The sequence below is a fragment of the Littorina saxatilis genome, linkage group LG12 (assembly GCF_037325665.1).
Source record: "Littorina saxatilis isolate snail1 linkage group LG12, US_GU_Lsax_2.0, whole genome shotgun sequence".
NCBI lineage: Eukaryota > Metazoa > Mollusca > Gastropoda > Littorinimorpha > Littorinidae > Littorina > Littorina saxatilis.
In genome coordinates, this window is record NC_090256.1 from 84,971,553 (window position 1) to 84,991,797 (window position 20,245).

The 20,245-nt window shown below is 39.6% G+C and overlaps 1 protein-coding gene across 1 annotated transcript; it reads left to right on the plus strand.

The window, feature by feature from the left end:
* The first annotated feature begins 5,315 nt into the window (after window positions 1-5,315).
* Window positions 5,316-14,157, plus strand: LOC138983018 (4-hydroxyphenylpyruvate dioxygenase-like protein). Its single transcript, XM_070356418.1, has 5 exons — window positions 5,316-6,376; window positions 6,995-7,155; window positions 8,216-8,367; window positions 8,813-8,958; window positions 12,622-14,157. Exons 1-5 carry the CDS (start codon window positions 5,718-5,720, stop codon window positions 12,803-12,805), a joined length of 1,302 nt encoding a protein of 433 aa, XP_070212519.1. The 5' UTR covers window positions 5,316-5,717; the 3' UTR covers window positions 12,806-14,157.
* The last annotated feature ends 6,088 nt before the right edge of the window (window positions 14,158-20,245 follow it).

Here is a 20,245-nt window from a genome sequence, read left to right on the forward strand (position 1 = left end):
TATTGTCCATTAAAATGTTACATAAAAATGGAAAATTTTCTTCGGCACACCCTGCCTGCCTGTAAACGATTATAACAACAATTGGACAAAAAGACAACACAGATAAAACATAAAACATAGGTTCACGTATGTAATAACAAGCACACCTATCATACTTCCAATAACACTGACCTAAAGTGTTGTCCGTGTCATCTTTAAATTGAATAAATTTACAGATAAAATCTATATAAGGTCACACACCTATTAAGACTATTACAATCAAATATAATATTGCACTATGTAAATTATTTTACCCTCTCATAACACAGGAGTTGGGTTTCACAGGAAAATCATCCTACTACAGTCCTTGGGGGATGTGACATAACTTTCGCTGAACAGCTCTACATGAAGGCTATATGTGACAGTTGGTTTTGGTTTTTGGGTTTTAATGTCCCTTCAGCAGATGCTAGCTGCTATTCGAGACCGATATAATTATGTGCATTTAGTTATCAGCTTAATGGGAATTATTATTCTGTGATCGCAGGTGATATCAAAAAAATAATTAACGTCACGTTTTACATCCATAATCGTCTGGATATTTATTGCAAGAGTAAAATTCACAACTTTTAGTCACAGGCACAAAAATACACTGTTTACACTGTTTTTGTCTCTGTCCACCAGTAACAATCTGCGCTTGTTTGAAAGGACCATCGGATAGAGAGCTACAGTGGAGATTGTTACGCTGTAGCATCCTGAACTCAGGTCAAAAATGAGTTACTTCCCTTCGGGTCTCATTCTATCCCTGACAGGATGCCTTGGTTTTCCTTCTCTGGAGAGGAAATCGATTTTTTTTTACATAATTATTTAGATCTTTTCGTAATGTGTTATGGATATAAGCAGATTCGCGATCGTCGATAATGATTTTTCACGGTGTTGTGTAATTTTTAGATTACAAAGGAATTGATATGTAAGACAGTTTCAAGCAAACTATCTTTCGCGGATGTATATACTGTGCAAACAACTCTAACGTGTCACGTGGTAATCAACTTTGGCTTCTGTGCGCCGGTCCAGACGATTTTTTCTGTAACCAGTTGAGAGTGATGCAACCATATATCACGGTCTCCTTCCGAATGCAGTCTCAAAATTTCGACTTGTTTTGACCTTAGAACGATGTCTTTATCATAACTGTGAAGAACAGAACGGAGATCACTGTCGAAGTCGGCCAATCTGCAATCATTTTCGTCTCGCGAACGGCACTGATCTCAAATTTAGATCAGTGCTCGCGAAAAACATATGGGAGATAACTCTGTATTCTTGTTTTCATAGATTCGCGCAATAATTTAGCATGCTGTCAGAGAGAAACTGGCGATAGCCGTGGAGCGATGATTATCAGAATGACGCTGTAGAGCAAAATTGACGACAAGAGTTATACATTGGCTAACATCAACTTTCTTTACGCACTTGCGCTCGGAAGCGATAGGTTGCGAGTCAGTTCGACCCTGGGTCAGGGCGTTAGCAATTTTCTCCCCCCTTTCCTAGCCTAGGTGGTGGGTTCAAGTGCTAGTCTTTCGGATGAGACGAAAAACCGAGGTCCCTTCGTGTACACTACATTGGGGTGTGCACGTTAAAGATCCCACGATTGACAAAAGGGTTTTTCCTGGCAAAATTGTATAGGCATAGATAAAAATGTCCATCAAAATACCCGTGTGACTTGGAATAATAGGCCGTGAAAAGTAGGATATGCGCCGAAATGGCTGCGATCTGCTGGCCGATGTGAATGCGTGAAGTATTGTGTAAAAAAATTCCATCTCACACGGCATAAATAAATCCCTGCGCCTTGAATATGTGCGCGATATAAATTGCATAAAAATAAAAATAAAAAATAAATCCCTGCGCTTAGAACTGTACCCACGGATTACGCGCGATATAAGCCTCATATTGATTGATTATTATTTATTTTTTATTAGTGAGTATTTCTACGCACATACCCTCCCAGAGGGAGGCTCATGGCGTTTACAATATGCCGTGTGAGATGGAATTTTTTACACAATATATCACGCATTCACATCGGCCAGTAAATCTCAAGCGTGTTAGGCGAGTATATACTTTCACGGCCTACTATTCCAAGTCACACGGGTATTTGGTGGACATTTTTATATATGTCTGTACAATTTTGCCAGGAAAGACCCTCTTGTCAATCGTGGGATCTTTAACGTGCACACCCCAATGTAGTGTACACGGGACCTCGGTTTTTCGTCTCATCCGAAAGACTAGCACTTGAACCCACCACTCCTAGGTTAGGAAAGGGGACCTAAACTCAATTTTGAGCACAATAACGAATTAAAAACTGAAGTTTATTAGCAGTGAGATTTGAGTTTTGTCTCGACTAGAAAAGTAGCGGCACCTCAACTGTCAATGTATATATCAAATATTGCACGTAACAAACGTATGATTACGCAGCCGCTGCTGTGTGAAATTGTCAATGGGCACGCCTAAGCTGGCAGCAGAAAAGTGTCCCTTGAAAATAATTGCAGGCACAGGTGCGAGTTTCTCCGTCTTCATTTAGTCTTTGCTTCGTCATCGGAAAGGTGTGCTGTTGTGGACGGTAAACTGAATGTCATGTAGCAATTTCGTGATTGTCCCCATGCTGTTTTGTTTCGGGTTGAATTTGAATTTGATGTCACCACACTTTATAACTGGCATGGACTGCTTGTTTCTTTGGTTGGTTGGTTTGCTTGAATGTTAGTCCACTCAAGAGACTCAAACTGACTTGCTCAAGGACGAATTGAAGGAAGAGGGAGTGGTGCCGGGTGTGTACCGGTGTAGGATCCGGTCCGGTCCCCCCCTGAAGTAGTCCCCCGGGGGACCAATTCGTGGCAAAAACTGCTCTATAATGGTCCCCCCCCCCTAGAGATCCAGCCTCGTTTTTCTTAGGCATTCAAGCCATTTTCAATATATCTTCGTCCGGTATTATGTAGTGCACAGACAGCAATCTCTTTGTTTGACTATATTTTGCAGAAAATAAAATAGATCTGATTTATAATGCCGTTCAAAAGAAAAATCACATGAAATAAAATGAATAATAAATAAATACTGATAAGAAGAAATGAAACCAGTCTCTGATTCTTTCCTTTCTTTTCTCTGAAATTGCTGGTAACATTACTAACATTGTAACAAGAAAAACGAGGCTGGGGAACCATTATAGAGCAGTTTTTGCCACGAATTGGTCCCCCGGGGGACTATTTAGGAGGGGGGACCGGACCGGATACTACACCGGGTGACGGTGATAATAAAAGTCGACCAAAGAGTGTGTTTAGCGAGTTCGAATGGGTTGAACCCGTCCAGTGTCACTGTGGCACATCATACTATGGGGACTACACGGACTGCAGCTCACATTGTGTTCTTTTGTTGAAAACAAGGCCTCGTGCGCTGTGAAAAATTGCAGAATGTGTACATAGTACTGTTAATTCTGGTGCTCTGCCTTTATATATATATTTTTTATTTGTTGTACTTTTTTTAATATTAAAGGCACAGTAAGCCTCCCGTAAACCATCACAGATACGGTCAGGCTATTACACACAGTACAAACAAACACCCTTTCATTTAAACACTCACCGATTGAGAACATCCTAGGTGCCCTCCGTAAAGAGCGAACAATTTTCAAAGAATTTATTTTTGCGTGGTTTATCTTACCCCTGAGCCATCGTGAACCCGTGTGATCCAGTTTCCCTTTTTCACAATGTAGTCGTCAGTTAGTCATTTGAATGCGACTCGATGTGAGCTTATCTGCAATAGCACGTGTTTATGCACGAAACAAACGGCTGTGGTTCACAAGAACTCTAGCGATGGCTTTTGACTGTTGAGAGGAACTGGCGATATGCATAAACCGTCGTCTGCTACGACCCTTGCGTGACCCTGCTTCCGGGCTTTTCTTTTTTCAAACTTTCACAACTTCGAATTGTACTGATCTTGTCTTGATGAAAAAAGAATTCTTTTATGATTAAAGAATGTTTGTGTAACAAGCTATCAAATTAATTATTTAGATTTTAAAAGTTAGGTCTAGCGCAAAAACGCACCACGGTCCAAAAACATTCTGATAATCATCGATCCACGTATATCGCCAGTTTACATCGATAGAATAAAACCCGAAGGTAGGTAACTCATTTTTGACCTGAGTTCAGGTTGGGTCCAAAAAGTGTCCGAGACAATCTGCAAAATTAATTCTTTAAAAATTGCTCGCTCTTTACGTAGGGCACCTAGGATGTTCTCGTTTGGTGAGCGTTCAAATGGAAGGGTGTTTGTACTGTGTGTAAAAGCCTGACAGTATCTGTAATGGTTTACGGGAGGCTTACTGTGCCTTTAATATCCGTGTATATATGTGATTAAATTTGTCCCTCTCTGGTCGATGCGGCTGGTTGAAAAAAAGCTCGTTTGTATTGCTTATGCCACAACCCTCATAAAATAAAATTTGATTTGATTTGATTTGATTTGATTTCATCTCTCTCTCTCTCTCTCTCTCTCTCTCTCTCTCTCTCTCTCTCTCTCTCTCTCTCTCTCTCGATCTCTCTCTCTTTTTAATTTTTTTAATTTTTAATTTTATGTGTATCTTTTGTAAATGATTTACATGTGTATATATATATATGTATATACGATTAGAGTAGTCCCTCTTTGGGCGAGGGCTGGTTGAAAAGAAGCTAATTTGTATTGCTTATGCCACAACCCTCGTAAAATAAAATGTGATTTGATTTGATCTCTCTCTCTCTCTCTCTCTCTCTCTCTCTCTCTCTCTCTCTCTCTCTCTCTCTCTCTCTCGAGCTCTCTCTCTCTCGAGCTCTCTCTCTCTCTCTCTCTCGAGCTCTCTCATCCTAGTTTAGTTATATTTTCATTTGTCCAAAGCATCAGTGTTCATTATATCCACACAAAAACACGCAAAGCTTTAATAACACATTTACTCGTGCATGTGTATTCAGCATTGTTTTCACTACGTTACATATACGACGCTTTATATTTGTGTATAATATGTAATGTGTAAATATTCATATGTTGTTGTTTTTCTCTACCTTTTTTTCTTCGTTAATATCCGTGTAAATATGTGATTAGATTAGGGTTAGCCCTCTCTGGGCGAGGGCTGGTTGAAAAAAAGCTCGTTGTATTGCTTAATATGCCACAACCCTCGAAAAATAAAATTTGATTTGATTTGATTTGATTTGATTTGATCTCTCTCTCTCTCTCTCTCTCTCTCTCTCTCTCTCTCTCTCTCTCTCTCTCTCTCTCTCTCTCTCTCTCTCTCTCTCTCTCTCTCTCTCTCTCTCTCTCTCTCTCTCTCTCTCTCTCTCTTCGGCAAAAGCAAACTATGATCACTGCTTATCATGTTTTACTACTCTCGTAATTGCCATTGCCAATGCCATTATCTTCCTGTGACCGTGACTGTGTGTCTATCTCAAGTATCTGTCTGTTTGTGATATTGATGATGCCTCGAAGTAGTCCTTGTGTCTCATGATCATCATCTTAAAAACTTCATCAAGAAGATCAGGGAGAGCATCCCGGTTCCAGTCCGCTCAGCTCTTCCTTTTCAGTGGTGTTCTCCCTTGGATCATAAGATCAGTGCGTTGATCACAAGGGAAGCTACTCTATGTATACAACGGAAGTGGGAACTGTAGCAAAAAAGAGTTATTCAACCAAGGACAGCGTGCTGGTGTAATCGCCGGCACTTCTTGCAGTGCGACATTACCAGGACGATGGACCCAAAATGTGTCCATCACGTCGAGTTTGGTGTTCAGAACGGATTGAAGCACGTTCAAAAGTTTCTGTCACAGTACAGATTTCGTCTTGCTGGGACAAGAATAACGCCAGGCGCGAAACAGTGGCTCGTGTGTTCTCATGCTGTCCGCTTTCTCATAACAGAACTGACGAAAGACATCGCTGCGATCAGCCACGATCCATATGTACATCCGTGGGCATTTCCATCTAACCCTGTCTCTAAACCTCAAGGAGACTCTGTGTTTAACGTTGCCTTGCGTGTGAGTAACATCGAGGGTTGTGTAAATCGCCTAGCAAAAGAGAAAGTGCAGCTTGTGAAACCGTTGCAGACGATATCCGATGAATGTGGATCGGTGCGTGTGTGCACCATCAAATCGTGCGTAGGAAATGTTGTGCATACCCTTGTTGATGATTCTAAATATTCGGGTCTGTTTCTGCCAGGCTTCGACATTTCGGAAGATAGCCATCATGTTTTCATTGACAAAAACGACAAAGAAACCAGCGTGCCGTCGTCGCCCTCGCTCAATGACCTCCACCATATTGATCACGTGACATTTTGCACGAACTGTGGATCGTCTGCTAGCGTGATCAGCTGGTATGAAAGATGTTTTGGAATGAAACGCTTTTTCATCAACAGGTAAGCTTATGACGTGTGAGATGCCATCTCGGATTCTCTATACAAGTACATGCTAAAATTGACCCTAAATGTCTGACCCTAAATGTATTTGTGTGTGTGTGCCTGTTTTTATGTGCTTGTGATTTTTTTTGGGGGGGGGGGGGGGGGGGGGGGGGGGGGGGGGTGGGGGAGTGGCGTTTGAGAGAATGTGGGAAGACTTATCTTTCACGTTTCTTAGTTTTTGAACTATGTCCTAAACGTGACTCAGTTGGTTACAATGACCTTAATACTTTTGCTAGGAGGATCACAAAGAAAATATCTGTGTGATTTCTTCATTGTTGTTCTGGATACAGTGATGGTGCTATATCTTTCAAACCGGTATGACATCATGTGCTGACCACAATGATCTGAAAATCGGTCAACCTACCAAGGCAACCAGTCAAAGTCAAACAATGACTAAATCAATGTTTATCAACGACCTGGCGACACCAAGCCTCATCAATTTGTTTTCCATGAGACAATGTATTTCATGATTGTGGTTGTCCAGTATGCAGATTTGTCTTGTTCAGTAATTTAATAATTTTTTTCAAACAACATATATGATTTTATTGACAATTTTTTTCTGTTCTCTGTCCGCAGCAATGAAAATGAGGAAGAAGGATTTGTGATTCGGGGTGACGACATTGGCGTCAGACTGAAAGCCTTTGAGTACTGGAAGTGTGCGGAGACTGGAGTTTCCACGGCAGACAAAGCCAATGGCAGTGTCAAGTTTGTGATCGCAGAGGCTTTACCTGAACAAGGTCGGTTCTGATATGAACGTAATACAGGTGTAGTCCCCTTACTTTAGCTATCTTAATCCTGTGATGCTTGCTTTTATCACTGTATTCAATCTTTTTAAGATGATGTAATTAAATGGTATGAGGTAAATACAGTTCTTTTTGCACAGTTTTATTGACAACTTGAACTGTGTCAGCTATCCATAGATAGTAAAGCCTGATATTAATTTGGTGAAGTCCACTTTACGAAGCTTTGGCACTGAATTTTTAAGTGAAAAAGTTTGGCGAAGTCTTTGCAAAGTCAACTTTAGGCTCAATTAAGGACTCCCTTAAAGCAGCTAGCACAGCGCTACCATTAGCCATTCCCACAGTAAATTTCAAGTCAGCAGCGCATGTGGCTACGGAGGAAATCAAAGCTTGAATTCCAACTTCATAAAGGTCCAGCGGGCACAATGCCAGAAGAAAATATAGATCTAAAGCAAGGGCAGTCCTACCCTGCCAAGTGTGCAGATGATTCTGTGAGTCAGTATAGTAAGTGGCGGGGATATAGCTCAGTCGGTAGCGCGCTGGATTTGTATCCAGTTGGCCGCTGTCAGCGTGAGTTCGTCCCCACGTTCGGCGAGAGATTTATTTCTCAGAGTCAACTTTGTGTGCAGACTCTCCTCGGTGTCCGAACACCCCCGTGTGTACACGCAAGCACAAGACCAAGTGCGCACGAAAAAGATCCTGAAAGTGTAATCCATGTCAGAGTTCGGTGGGTTATAGAAACACGAAAATACCCAGCATGCTTCCTCCGAAAACGGCGTATGGCTGCCTAAATGGCGGGGTCAAAACGGTCATACATGTAAAATTCCACTCGTGCAAAAAATACACGTAGTGTACGTGGGAGTTTCAGCCCACGAACTCAGAAGAAGAAGAAGAAGTATAGTAAGTAAAGAAAGGAAAATGTAATGATCCTTCCATGTTATAAGTGGCTCAACAAATTTCAGAGTATGTATACCCCAAACACATTTCCAGGCACCTGAGTTTGCATTTTATTTTTTTTTAAATTTGGATCTATATGCAGGTATGCCCTAATTTGCAGGTCCCAATCAGGTGGATATGTTTCTCAGCAACCACGGGGGTCCAGGAGTGCAGCATGTGGGTCTACACACCGGCGACATTGTGGGTGCCATCAGTCAACTACAAGGCAAGGGGGTACAGTTCAACGAGGCTCCCTACACCTACTACACAGAGGTAAGGCAAACAAAACAAAAAAATCATAAAGGTTTGCTTGCAATGATAGGACAATAAACCATTAGGGTTGGTAGCTAGGCCATTAACCGTTTTTTCCTGCGGGGCGGGGGCAGGATTTAAAATGAAGTTTGCACGAAGGTGACATTTTCTTCTTGTATACAATTGCCCGGGCTAAAATAAAAACTGTATGTGCAGGGATTGGGGCAGACATCTGGGTGTTGTCGTATATATATATATTGTGTGCATAACAATATGTGTTTACCAGTTAGTGTGTATTGTTTTTGTTCATTGGTAGGTGCGTGTTTGTGTGTAAATATGCATGAACCTTTGTGTATGTGCAAATGTAATACCTTGTGTGTCCCCATGATTGAACACAATATCTATTAATTTTACACATCCTTTTTTTTGTGTGCCTGTGGATTCACTTTTGTAATTTTACTTTCAGGTGGGGCGACTGAAGGAAATGGTGGCCATGGGAATGAACGTGGACTTGCTGCAAAAGAACGGAATATTGGTGGACACAGAACATGACGAGGCTGACCAAGAGAAAGACACAAGTGTGGATGGGCCTGTGTCACAGAACAATGTCAGGTATCATTCGCCTGTTCTTTCGTTGTACACATTTTACAGTGGAACCCCCCATTTAAGACCTAAAACAATCTGAGAAAACCAGGTCTTAAATGGGGGGGGGGGGGGTGTCTTAAAAGGGGGGTTCAACTGTACTGCTAATGCATTACAACTGGAGGGAAACTGTTAAAAAAAGTGACTTTTGAGCTGTGAAAAAAACAAACTGGAGTGTACGTTGTCCAGATGGAATGGATGCAATTGTTCAGCCAGAGATGTACCGTATTTGACGGATTACAAGACGCACCCCCAACTTTTTTTTTAAAAATGGGACGAGCCACGTATAGGCCGTGTCACTATATTAGCCGCCGTCGAATAAAATATAATCAGATCGAATATGTAAGACTTTCTTCTTCTTCTATGTTCCCGGCCGAATATGTAAGACAATAACCAACATTAAAGATGCAAGATTTTGTCCATTGTAGAAAACCACACACAATTGATAAATTTATAAAACGCCAATGAAGAAGGACGCTCAGCTGTAGAGAAAAAGAAAGAAAGAAGGAAAAAAACAAAACAAAAAACCAAACGTAGGGTTTCTTTTTTTTTCAATTATTTTTCAGCTTGAAGCGGACTGCATGCAACTGAGGCAAAAAAAAAAAAAAAAAAAAAAAAATCAGATCGTGTCAATCAATCAAAACAACCAGGCAAACGAAAGTACGGTATTTGGCGAAATCGGCTCCGAGAATAAACAAGTGAAACAAAGATTTTGAAGGAAGAAAAGTGAAAAAGTTTGAAGAAAAATATCACACACACAATTTGTAACCAACACACACATGTAGTCCCGCCCGGAATAAGCTTTTTTGGGATGATTTACGACTTTTGCGCACATTTCGAGCAGACGAAAACACAACATGGCGGCTCTCGCTCCTCCAACTATCGCGAAACATAAAAAAAACGAAATCTCGCGCGCGCGAGATCCTGATACAGCTGGTGTTTCTCTGTACGCTATCTTGTCACGACGACTTGTTGACAAACGAAGATTCGCGAAAGAAAGAAAAGCGCCGAGTCTTGAGTAGAGAGCTAATAAAGTACCGGTAATCACTAATCGAGCGAAATGAAAATCCGCGGCAACTTCCATTAGGTTAATGCTATTCAAGTTTAGGTAACGTTTTAGTCGCATCTTTTTATAAGCCGCAATGCGATTTTTTGGGGGGAAAAGTCGCGGCTTGTAGTCCCTCAAATACGGTATGCGTCATGAACTAAGATTTTTGAGGTTGCTTAATTATTTCTGCATGGCATATTTGCATAGGTTCGTACACTAACATGGACAGAGGGGTTCACTCTGATTAATTTCACTGCATTGTTTTCTGCCGAATTGTGAACTAAATGCAGTACGGCATGACGATGATAATTAAGTCATTAATTATCAGTCAACTTCATTAGTTCTTTTTATATTTAGTCAAGTTTTGACTAAATATTTTAACATCGAGGGGGAATCGAAACGAGGGTCGTGGTGTATGTGCGTGTGTCTGTGTGTCTGTGTGTGTGTGTGTGTGTGTAGAGCGATTCAGACTAAACTACTGGACCGATCTTTATGAATTTTGACATGAGAGTTCCTGGGTATGAAATCCCCGAACGTTTTTTTCATTTTTTTGATAAATGTCTTTGATGACGTCATATCCGGCTTTTCGTGAAAGTTGAGGCGGCACTGTCACGCCCTCATTTTTCAACCAAATTGGTTGAAATTTTGGTCAAGTAATCTTCGACGAAGCCCGGACTTCGGTATTGCATTTCAGCTTGGTGGCTAAAAAATTAATTAATGACTTTGGTCATTAAAAATCTGAAAATTGTAAAAAAAAATAAAAATTTATAAAACGATCCAAATTTACGTTTATCTTATTCTCCAGCATTTGCTGATTCCAAAAACATATAAATATGTTATATTCGGATTAAAAACAAGCTCTGAAAATTAAATATATAAAAATTATTATCAAAATTAAATTGTCGAAATCAATTTAAAAACACTTTCATCTTATTCCTTGTCGGTTCCTGATTCCAAAAACATATAGATATGATATGTTTGGATTAAAAACACGCTCAGAAAGTTAAAACAAAGAGAGGTACAGAAAAGCGTGCTATCCTTCTTAGCGCAACTACTACCCCGCTCTTCTTGTCAATTTCACTGCCTTTGCCATGAGCGGTGGACTGACGATGCTACGAGTATACGGTCTTGCTGAAAAAATGGCATTGCGTTCAGTTTCATTCTGTGAGTTCGACAGCTACTTGACTAAATATTGTATTTTCGCCTTACGCGACTTGTTGTTTACTTATATTCAGACTTGATTTGTTTTGGGGCTCATACCAGAGCAGTAAAATATTAATGACAGACACAAAGTTGTAATGATGGTAAGTGCAGACCTGTTTACCAGTACGATTTGGGCCTATTTTGTACGCCAAATTATTATCGGTACGCAAATACGCGACACACGCACAAAATACGCCTAAAAAAAGTCCAGAATACGTTTTCCGGTGTTGGTGTGCTGATTACGGAATGGTACAACTGATACTGGTTTCTGTCGAAGGGAGATAACCATGACAGCGAGTCTTCAGCTGTGGAAACCTTGTTCAGTTGTTGGCACGTGCGATCGTCTGGACAATCGTGGCAAAATGAAGCGGAAAAATGTGCCAGTTTCGGATGACTTTACCAAGTCTAAACAGCAGAAGCAGCAGATTTTCTTGGAGAAATATAACAAAGGGCCAGGAATTGCGGAATCTACTATGGGAAAAAGTCATGCACACTGCAAGTATTGTAAATCAGATTTCTCCGTTGCCCATGCTGGGAAATATGACATCTAACGACACTGCAGTTCTAAAACTCACCTGGACAAGGTTGCTGCAAAGAAATCCGCTGAAAGCTACAAGGAATTATGAAGTTCATTCCCGCAAAGCAAATCCTGCAAGAAGAAAAGGCTGTAGTCCGCGCTGAAGCAATGTTTTCTGAGATGATTGCCAGTAAAAATGAACTTGCCACTGTCAACCGCAGATGTTATTTCACGAACTTCATCTTTTCATTATCAATCTGTTTGGAAGACACTGGTTATAATGCTATAAACAGACGGGTAAATAAAATTGTTTTATTCCTGTTGTATTGGAAGGAGTTAAATTCTGAAGGTGTTCACAAGACATGCTATTCTTACACAAACACGTTTGCACCCACGCATACATTTTCCCTACCCCATATGGCTTTGCTTGCAAAGTACACCAACTTTTTGAAAAATACACTCAACTTTTTGGGAAAGTACTCTTACCTCGGGTTTAGGGTAAACAGGTCTGTAAGTGTATCAGACCTCCAAAACACATTAACAAAAACCAGGTCTCATGAGGGATTACAGAGCTTATTAACAGAAATTTTGAGAAAGCAGGGTCTTAAAAAGGGGGAGTCTTAAAATTAGGGGGTCGCACTGTATACACTGTCAGTTTCTGGGGTTGGCACCTCTTTGTGTACAGAAGTGATTTCATTCATAAGTATCCTCATGTGTACTGATGTGCAAAATCCGCTTATAGGTTCATTAAAATTGACCTCTCTGTGTTTGCTACCTAATTCTTCTAGTTCCTTTCTCTCATTTTTAATGGAAGCTTTCCATTGCGAATGTTATCATCAAGTAATTCTGAATTGATTCTTTTCAGGTACCTTATGCAGAAGTTCACCCGTCCGCTGTTCGACACAGACACTTTTTTTCTGGAAGTGATCCAGAGAGTGGGAGCCACAGGGTTTGGATCCGGCAACATCACAGCTTTGTGGAGATCCGTCCAGGCCTACTTCAATGAGAAAGGCTCAGAAAAATCACCGACAGAATCCAGTGAAAGATAATGTTTGACCCACATTAGTCCTTGTGGATCTAATGGAACATCTTGCTCTGCTAGTATATTGCTGTCTCACTTTTTTTGGGTTGACCTTTATTTGGTTAGTGATAGTGATAGCTACAAACATTTGCTTTTTGCACAATATGTTATCATTTTTGGTAAAGAAACATGTAATAATGCTACCTCTTATGGTATGGCTAAACTCCAGGCATAGTATAAATGCAAGTGCTGACAAAGATGGGCAAATACAGTGAAATCCCCCTGCTATTATGTTTTTCAGTGGAACTGAATGCTGTGCGTGAGATATAAACTTAGCCAGTGTGATCTTCATTTTTGTTAAGATATAGATAAGATAGGAACACTTTATTGTCCATTTTCATTGAACATAAACATGAAAATTTGTCTTTTGGCATCACATCGCATTTCTAATTACACAAACAAACGATCATAAGGCATAATCGAACATAAGTTCACTACTAAGATCGACTTATCACATGAGCATTTGAGTTTGTTTGTTAGCGCTGTACAAGAATGTTTAATCATTATCGTTGTTATTATAGTCAGACAGCACTGTTTTGTTTAACATTAATATTGCATTAGTCTTTTGTTTCTGCGGAGTCCTGGCTGTGATATAACACTCACTTTCAGTGAGATTTTATGCATATGAATACAAGTAACTGGTTACTTTAGTAACGTCTATGCTGTATTATGGCATTAAAAGTCTTATGCACCGAAATTTTGGTGTGTTTTGTTTTACTTCTGAATTCCAAAGTACAAAAGATGGACTGGGTGGCCGAGTGGTAACGCACTTGCGCTCGGAAGCAAGAAGTTGTGAGTTCGACCCTGGGTCAGGGCGTTAGCAATTTTCTCCCCCCTTTTCTAACCTAGGTGGTGGGTTCAAGTGCTAGTCTTTCGGATGAGACGAAAAACCGAGGTCCCTTCGTGTACACTACATTGGGGTGTGCACGTTAAAGATCCCACGATTGACAAAAGGGTTTTTCCTGGCAAAATTGTATAGGCATAGATAAAAATGTCCACCAAAATACCCGTGTGACTTGGAATAATAGGCCGTGAAAAGTAGGATATGCGCCGAAATGGCTGCGATCTGCCGGCCGCTGTGAATGCGTGATGTATTGTGTAAAAAAAATTCCATCTCACACGGCATAAATAAATCGCTGCGCCTTGAATAAAAAATATTTAAAAAAATAAATAAATCCCTGCGCTTAGAACTGTACCCACGGAATACGCGCGATATAAGCCTCATATTGATTGATTGATTGAAAAGATGCATGGTATCTCAAAACAGGCTGGATTTACTGTTACAGAAAAAAAATGTCTTGCCTTGCAGCAAGGTCATAATTTACTGTGAAAAGTAGTTATGTGCATGGCTACACACAAACAATCACTTGCACACTGACACACACACACACACAACTGCACGTACACACACGTGTATTCATAAGGCTATACACATCCTGATACGCACACACATACAGTGACATACGCACACACACACTGGTACCACAGAAGAATGGTAACTTTAATGTTTTTTTGTTGACTCACATGCGAATCAAAAGTGAGTCTATGTACTCACCCGAGTCGTCCGTCCGTCCGGACGTCCGGAAAACTTTAACGTTGGATATTTCTTGGACACTATTCAGTCTATCAGTACCAAATTTGGCAAGATGGTGTATGATGACAAGGCCCCAAAAAACATACATAGCATCTTGACCTTGCTTCAAGGTCAAGGTCGCAGGGGCCATAAATGTTGCCTAAAAAACAGCTATTTTTCACATTTTTCCCATTTTCTCTGAAGTTTTTGAGATTCAATACCTCACCTATATATGATATATAGGGCAAAGTAAGCCCCATCTTTTGATACCAGTTTGGTTTACCTTGCGTCAAGGTCAAGGTCACAGGAGCTCTTCAAAGTTGGATTGTATACATATTTTGAAGTGACCTTGACCCTGAACTATGGAAAATAACTGTTTCAAACTTAAAAATTATGTGGGGCACATGTTATGCTTTCATCATGAGACACATTTGGTCACATATGGTCATGGTCAAGGTCACTTTGACCCTTATGAAATGTGACCAAAATAAGGTAGTGAACCAATAAAAGTGACCATATCTCATGGTAGAAAGAGCCAATAAGCACCATTGTACTTTCTATGTCTTGAATTAACAGCTTTGTGTTGCATGACCTTGACCTTGGGTCAAGGTCACATGTATTTTGGTAGGAAAAATGTGTAAAGCATGTGAGTCGTATGGGCTTTGCCCTTCTTGTTTAACTTGGGTGGAATGTTTCAGGCAAAAATAAGGCCATGCCAATTGCATTTCGCACAAATGAAGAACACTGATTAATGCATCTTCATTTTATTTTTACCCAAACAAGAAACCGAAAGTTAAACCATCCACTGCTGGAAAATACATCATGCGCAAATCTATAATACAGGACTAGATATTGGTAATGTACATCCCAAAGCACTTTCTACACAGAATAGAACACTTCTGTGTCATTCTTTGATCTTGGTCTATTTGTCTGGTCCTATTTATTAATTTATTGTTATGTGGCCTGGAGAAACTCGCGCTCACAAGAAAAGTTTTTTGAGCTTAAGAAGATAACAGTTTTTGCAGAAAAAAATAAGTGCAAATTATAACAAAAGATTAAACAGTTGAGGAGGATCAGGCTTTACTCAGCTGAGTCAGAAATAAAAAGCCATGCATAGAGAAATGCCCAAAGTTGTTCTTTTATCAAAAAAATGTGCTTATTTGAAGTCGTAAAAGCATCCTCTCCCCCCCCCCCCCCCCCCCCCCCCCCCCCCCCCCCCAATTAAATAAAGTTGTACGTGTATCTAGTTAGAAAACGCCTTAAAAAACTTGTTTAAACAAAATTCAAAGACCAGAAAGGGAAACTTTTTAGAAGAAAAAATATATAACAAAGTAAATAATTAATTCCAGGATTCATAAATAAAAAAATTGCAAAATGCTGAGGCAGTCAGAATCATTCCTTATCTAAATGCGTTGACAAATTAGTACCATTTTTACAGGTACAGTTAATGAATAAACATGACGTAATATCATCAATTACTGCAGATTAAATTGCAACGTACACAAAAAGACAAGGTGGGATGGTGTAAACAACATTACCAAAATACAGTCATCAATCTATGTGTACATTTTTGTACACTACATTTTTAAAAAAGAAAAGTCTAGCAGCCCACCTAACGCTTGAGAGTACACCAAAGACACAAACAAACGTACAAACATAGGTATGTGCACCCAAATCAATATGGAAATATTGGTAGTGCATCTTTATATAATAACGCATCCTTTCTTTTGCATCAAGCAGATATGTATACAGATCAAATGATGGACATGATTTAAATCTTAAGTGCACAGACACTGTGAGGAAAAGTTTGTTAAATCCTGCAACATAGAAGGTATTTTGATCAAATGTTTTAAATCATCTACCTCAGTTCACAGATCCAGCAACCACATGTTGAGAGGTCACGAGTTGTTTGACTCAGCGTTTGCAAGGAAGGGCAACTCTACCACAATCCATAAAAACCCAACAGTTATTTCCGGAATGCGTCTGTTATACAGGAAAGATTAGGTACATGGATTTTAAAGTTTGCAAGACCAGGAAGAATAATCTATATAACCATTGTGGCTACTTAGCGTTTAACAAAGTAAACAGGTTGCATCTGTGGAACACTCCCAATAACATGTCCGAGTTACTGATGAACATCTGAGTACTGGCCATGAAACTACTGAACTGAAAGAAGAACATCTTATTTCACAAATGCAAGGCATAATACTGCTAAGCGGGTACTTTAATTAATTAAGGCATTGCATGCAATCACGGGATAACATTCTAACATTTTCCCTGTGAGGAAAAAACAACAAAAAATTACATATATATTCCAAAAACAAGCATTTAATAATAGCATTACCATTATGAAGTATCACTTGTTTCATCAATGCAATGCAAGAGAATGGTGTTTTGGATATTGAATTTCGCTTCAAAAGGAGCATGATCGGTTTAACGCAGACAAAAATGACTTAAACTTGAGGTGCAAAGTTCTTTCTTCCTTTATTTGGTGTTTAACGTCGTTTTCAACCACGAAGGTTATATCGCGACGGGGAAAGGGTGGAGATGGGATAGAGCCACTTGTCAATTGTTTCTTGTTCACAAAAGCACTAATCAAAAATTTGCTCCAGGGGCTTGCAACGTAGTACAATGTATTACCTTACTGGGAGAATGCAAGTTTCCAGTACAAAGGACTTAACATTTCTTACATACTGCTTGACTAAAATCTTTACAAAAATGGACTATATTCTATACAAGAAACACTTAATAAGGGTAAAAAGAGAAACAGAATCCGTTAGTTGCCTCTTACGACATGCTGGGGAGCATCGGGTAAATTCTTACCCCTAACCCGTGGGGTGTGTGCAAAGTACACTGCGGCAAGCATTTACATGCACAAAGCTTACTGCATTAAGCAGCAGTAAACTAAATGCATCAGATTCATGCCACAAATAAATAGAAAAAGCTTACAATAAGGTCTTCAATAATGTATGCAAAGAAAAAGCAACATGTTTGCATCCAAGAGCGTTTCAATTTCTGAACTGTAAAACAGAACTCTGAACAAATTTTAATACAGTATTTCTTGTTCATTAATCTCTGATGACAAAATTGTATTTTCGCTTAATTGTAACATTCATTTACATAGTGTTAAACTTGGCAGTCGGGGGGGGGGGGGGGGGGGGGTAATTTTAAAACCCCAGATATTAGAAACGTTTCATTTCAGTGCAAGGAACAGTGACAGCTAACACCAGTATAGATATTGAGATCTACTTGCCCTCAACTACACTTGCTATAATAGTGTAATAGGATTGTCAATACAAAAGCACTGGGTTACGAATAATGATTTCACATATTACTTCACCCCACAAAAACACAGATCTTGGCACAGAGTCCTCCACTTACACGTCACTAATGGTGATGCTTCTTCCAGAAACTTACTTATGTACTGGACTGTCATCACAAATCATTGTTATTTGTATCAATTTTCCACAAGTTCACCCCACAAAATATACTGGTCTTGGCACAGAGCTCGCTGCTCATGCTAAAAAAAATAAACAATTGGTGATACTCCCGTCAGACATTATATACTTGTGTACTGGACTATAAGCACAGACAATAGTTATTTATATTTATTTCCCACACGTTCACCCCACAAAGTGTACTATTCTTGGCACAAAGCCCACCACTGATACATGTATATAAAACATGGTGACATTTCTAACATAAATATACTTGTGCCGTGGATTGTAAGCACAAACTACAGTTATTTATTTTGATTTCCCACAAGTTTACCACAGAAAAAGCACTCTTCTCTGCATGAAGTTCGATTCACCAATAATATTGTTCAATTCGACATCCTTTTCTAATGAATTGTAAGCACAAACTACAGTTACTGATATTGATGTCCCGTAACTTCACCCCACAAAAAGTACTGTCCTTGGTTACATGCAAAGTTATATGAAGTCTTATATCGCGCGCGTATCTCTAGACTCGGACTCAAGGCGCAGGGATCTATTTATGCCGTGTGAGATGGAATGTTTTACACAATACATCACGCATTCACATCGACCAGCAGATCGCAGCCATTTCGGCGCATATCCTACTTTTCACGGCCTATTATTCCAAGTCACATGGGTATTTTGGTGGACATTTTTTATCTATGCCTATACAATTTTGCCAGGAAAGACCCTTTTGTCAATCGTGGGATCTTTAACGTGCACACCCCAATGTACCGTCACTGTACACGAAGTTCACCACCAACAGTGCTCATATTTCTACCAAACATAATCAGACTCCCCCCTTTTAAGACCCTGCTTTTAGGGACTTTCTGCCCACAATCTCAGTAAATGTACCCCCATTTGAAGACTGCTTTCTTTCTATGACCTGATTTTTCAGATTTCTGGAAGCCTTATAAGGGGGTTCCCACTGTATTTGAATACTGGATTGTCAGCACAAACCACAGTTATTTTGTATTGATTTCCCACAAGTTCACCCAACAAAAAAGCACCATTCTTTGTGTACAGTTCACAACTATCTAAATATCATCCAATCATAATGTTTACTACGCCATTTGCTTGCCCTTATATTTTACAATTCTTACGTACACCTTTATGCCCAGTACTATTACACCTACTGGGATCCCTCTTTCTACTAGTGTCAGTCTGGACAGCCTTCTTTGCTTTGCTCTCTACGTTGTCTACCCATAAGAACACCATTACTATTTTCAAGAGCTGAACAGTAGTACAATATATTCATTGACAAACACACATGATAATTGGAGCTTCTAAAACTTTGAAGGATTTCTCTTGCAACTAAGCTAGTTGTCACTATCACTCGGGGTGGTTTTCTCTCCTCATATCACGTCTTAAGCCACTTACACAATGTTGTTAATTTCTATGGCTACACATGCATGTCTACACTAATGTACTGTACCTTATACACCATAGTACTGTATACATCAACAAACCCACATGCTAATAGGATCCCCAAAGGATCCTTGTTGGGATTTCTCTCATAACACCGGTCTCTCTCATTCTCGATAGCTTCAATCTTAAATCTCTTATCAGATCACTCCAAAGCTATGACAAACACATTTAAAATCAAATAGCCTTTGCCGTCGTCTCCATATTTTTGCTGCTAGTCACAAATTTGGATTCAAACATATTTTATGTCCTGTAAACAGGTTCTGCAAGCACTGACACATTGAGTTTGCTTAAGCAGTGCTGCCACATGTATGATATCAGTTTTGCTGCAACGCATTTTTATAATTGATTTTCTCTGGGACTAAATACATCAATCTCATGCGTGTTGTTCTAACCTGAGTTTCGCTTGCTTAACGACAAGGTATGAGAGTTGAGAAAACAAAATGAAAGTATTGATTAGGCCTAAAAAAAAAATAGGTGTGGTTACGGTAACCCGACCTACCCTATTTTTAGGGGCCGACCCTATAACTTTTTATTACATTTGTAAAAAAAAAATTAAAAAAAAAATAAATAAATAAACCGAGTGCAGAAAACGCAATGAAAGCGAAAGCGCTCGAGTCGCACACTTATTTCCCTGTCAAGTAGGTTTAATTTGTACACATTAGAAAAAAAAAGTTAAAAAAAAAATGAATGATTGCCTACCTTCCTACCCTATTTTTTTTGTGGCTATGTTACCTTAACCACACCTATTTTTTTGTTTGGCCTTACTACAGTGGCACCCACTCCCTCCCTTTTAAGACCCCATTTTTTTACATTTTCAGTTCATAACCTCTGTAAATTTACCCCCATTTTAAGACTCCCTCCTTTTTAAGACCTTGTTTTTTTCAGACTTTCTGTTGATAACCTCTGTAAATTTACCCCCATTTTAAGACTC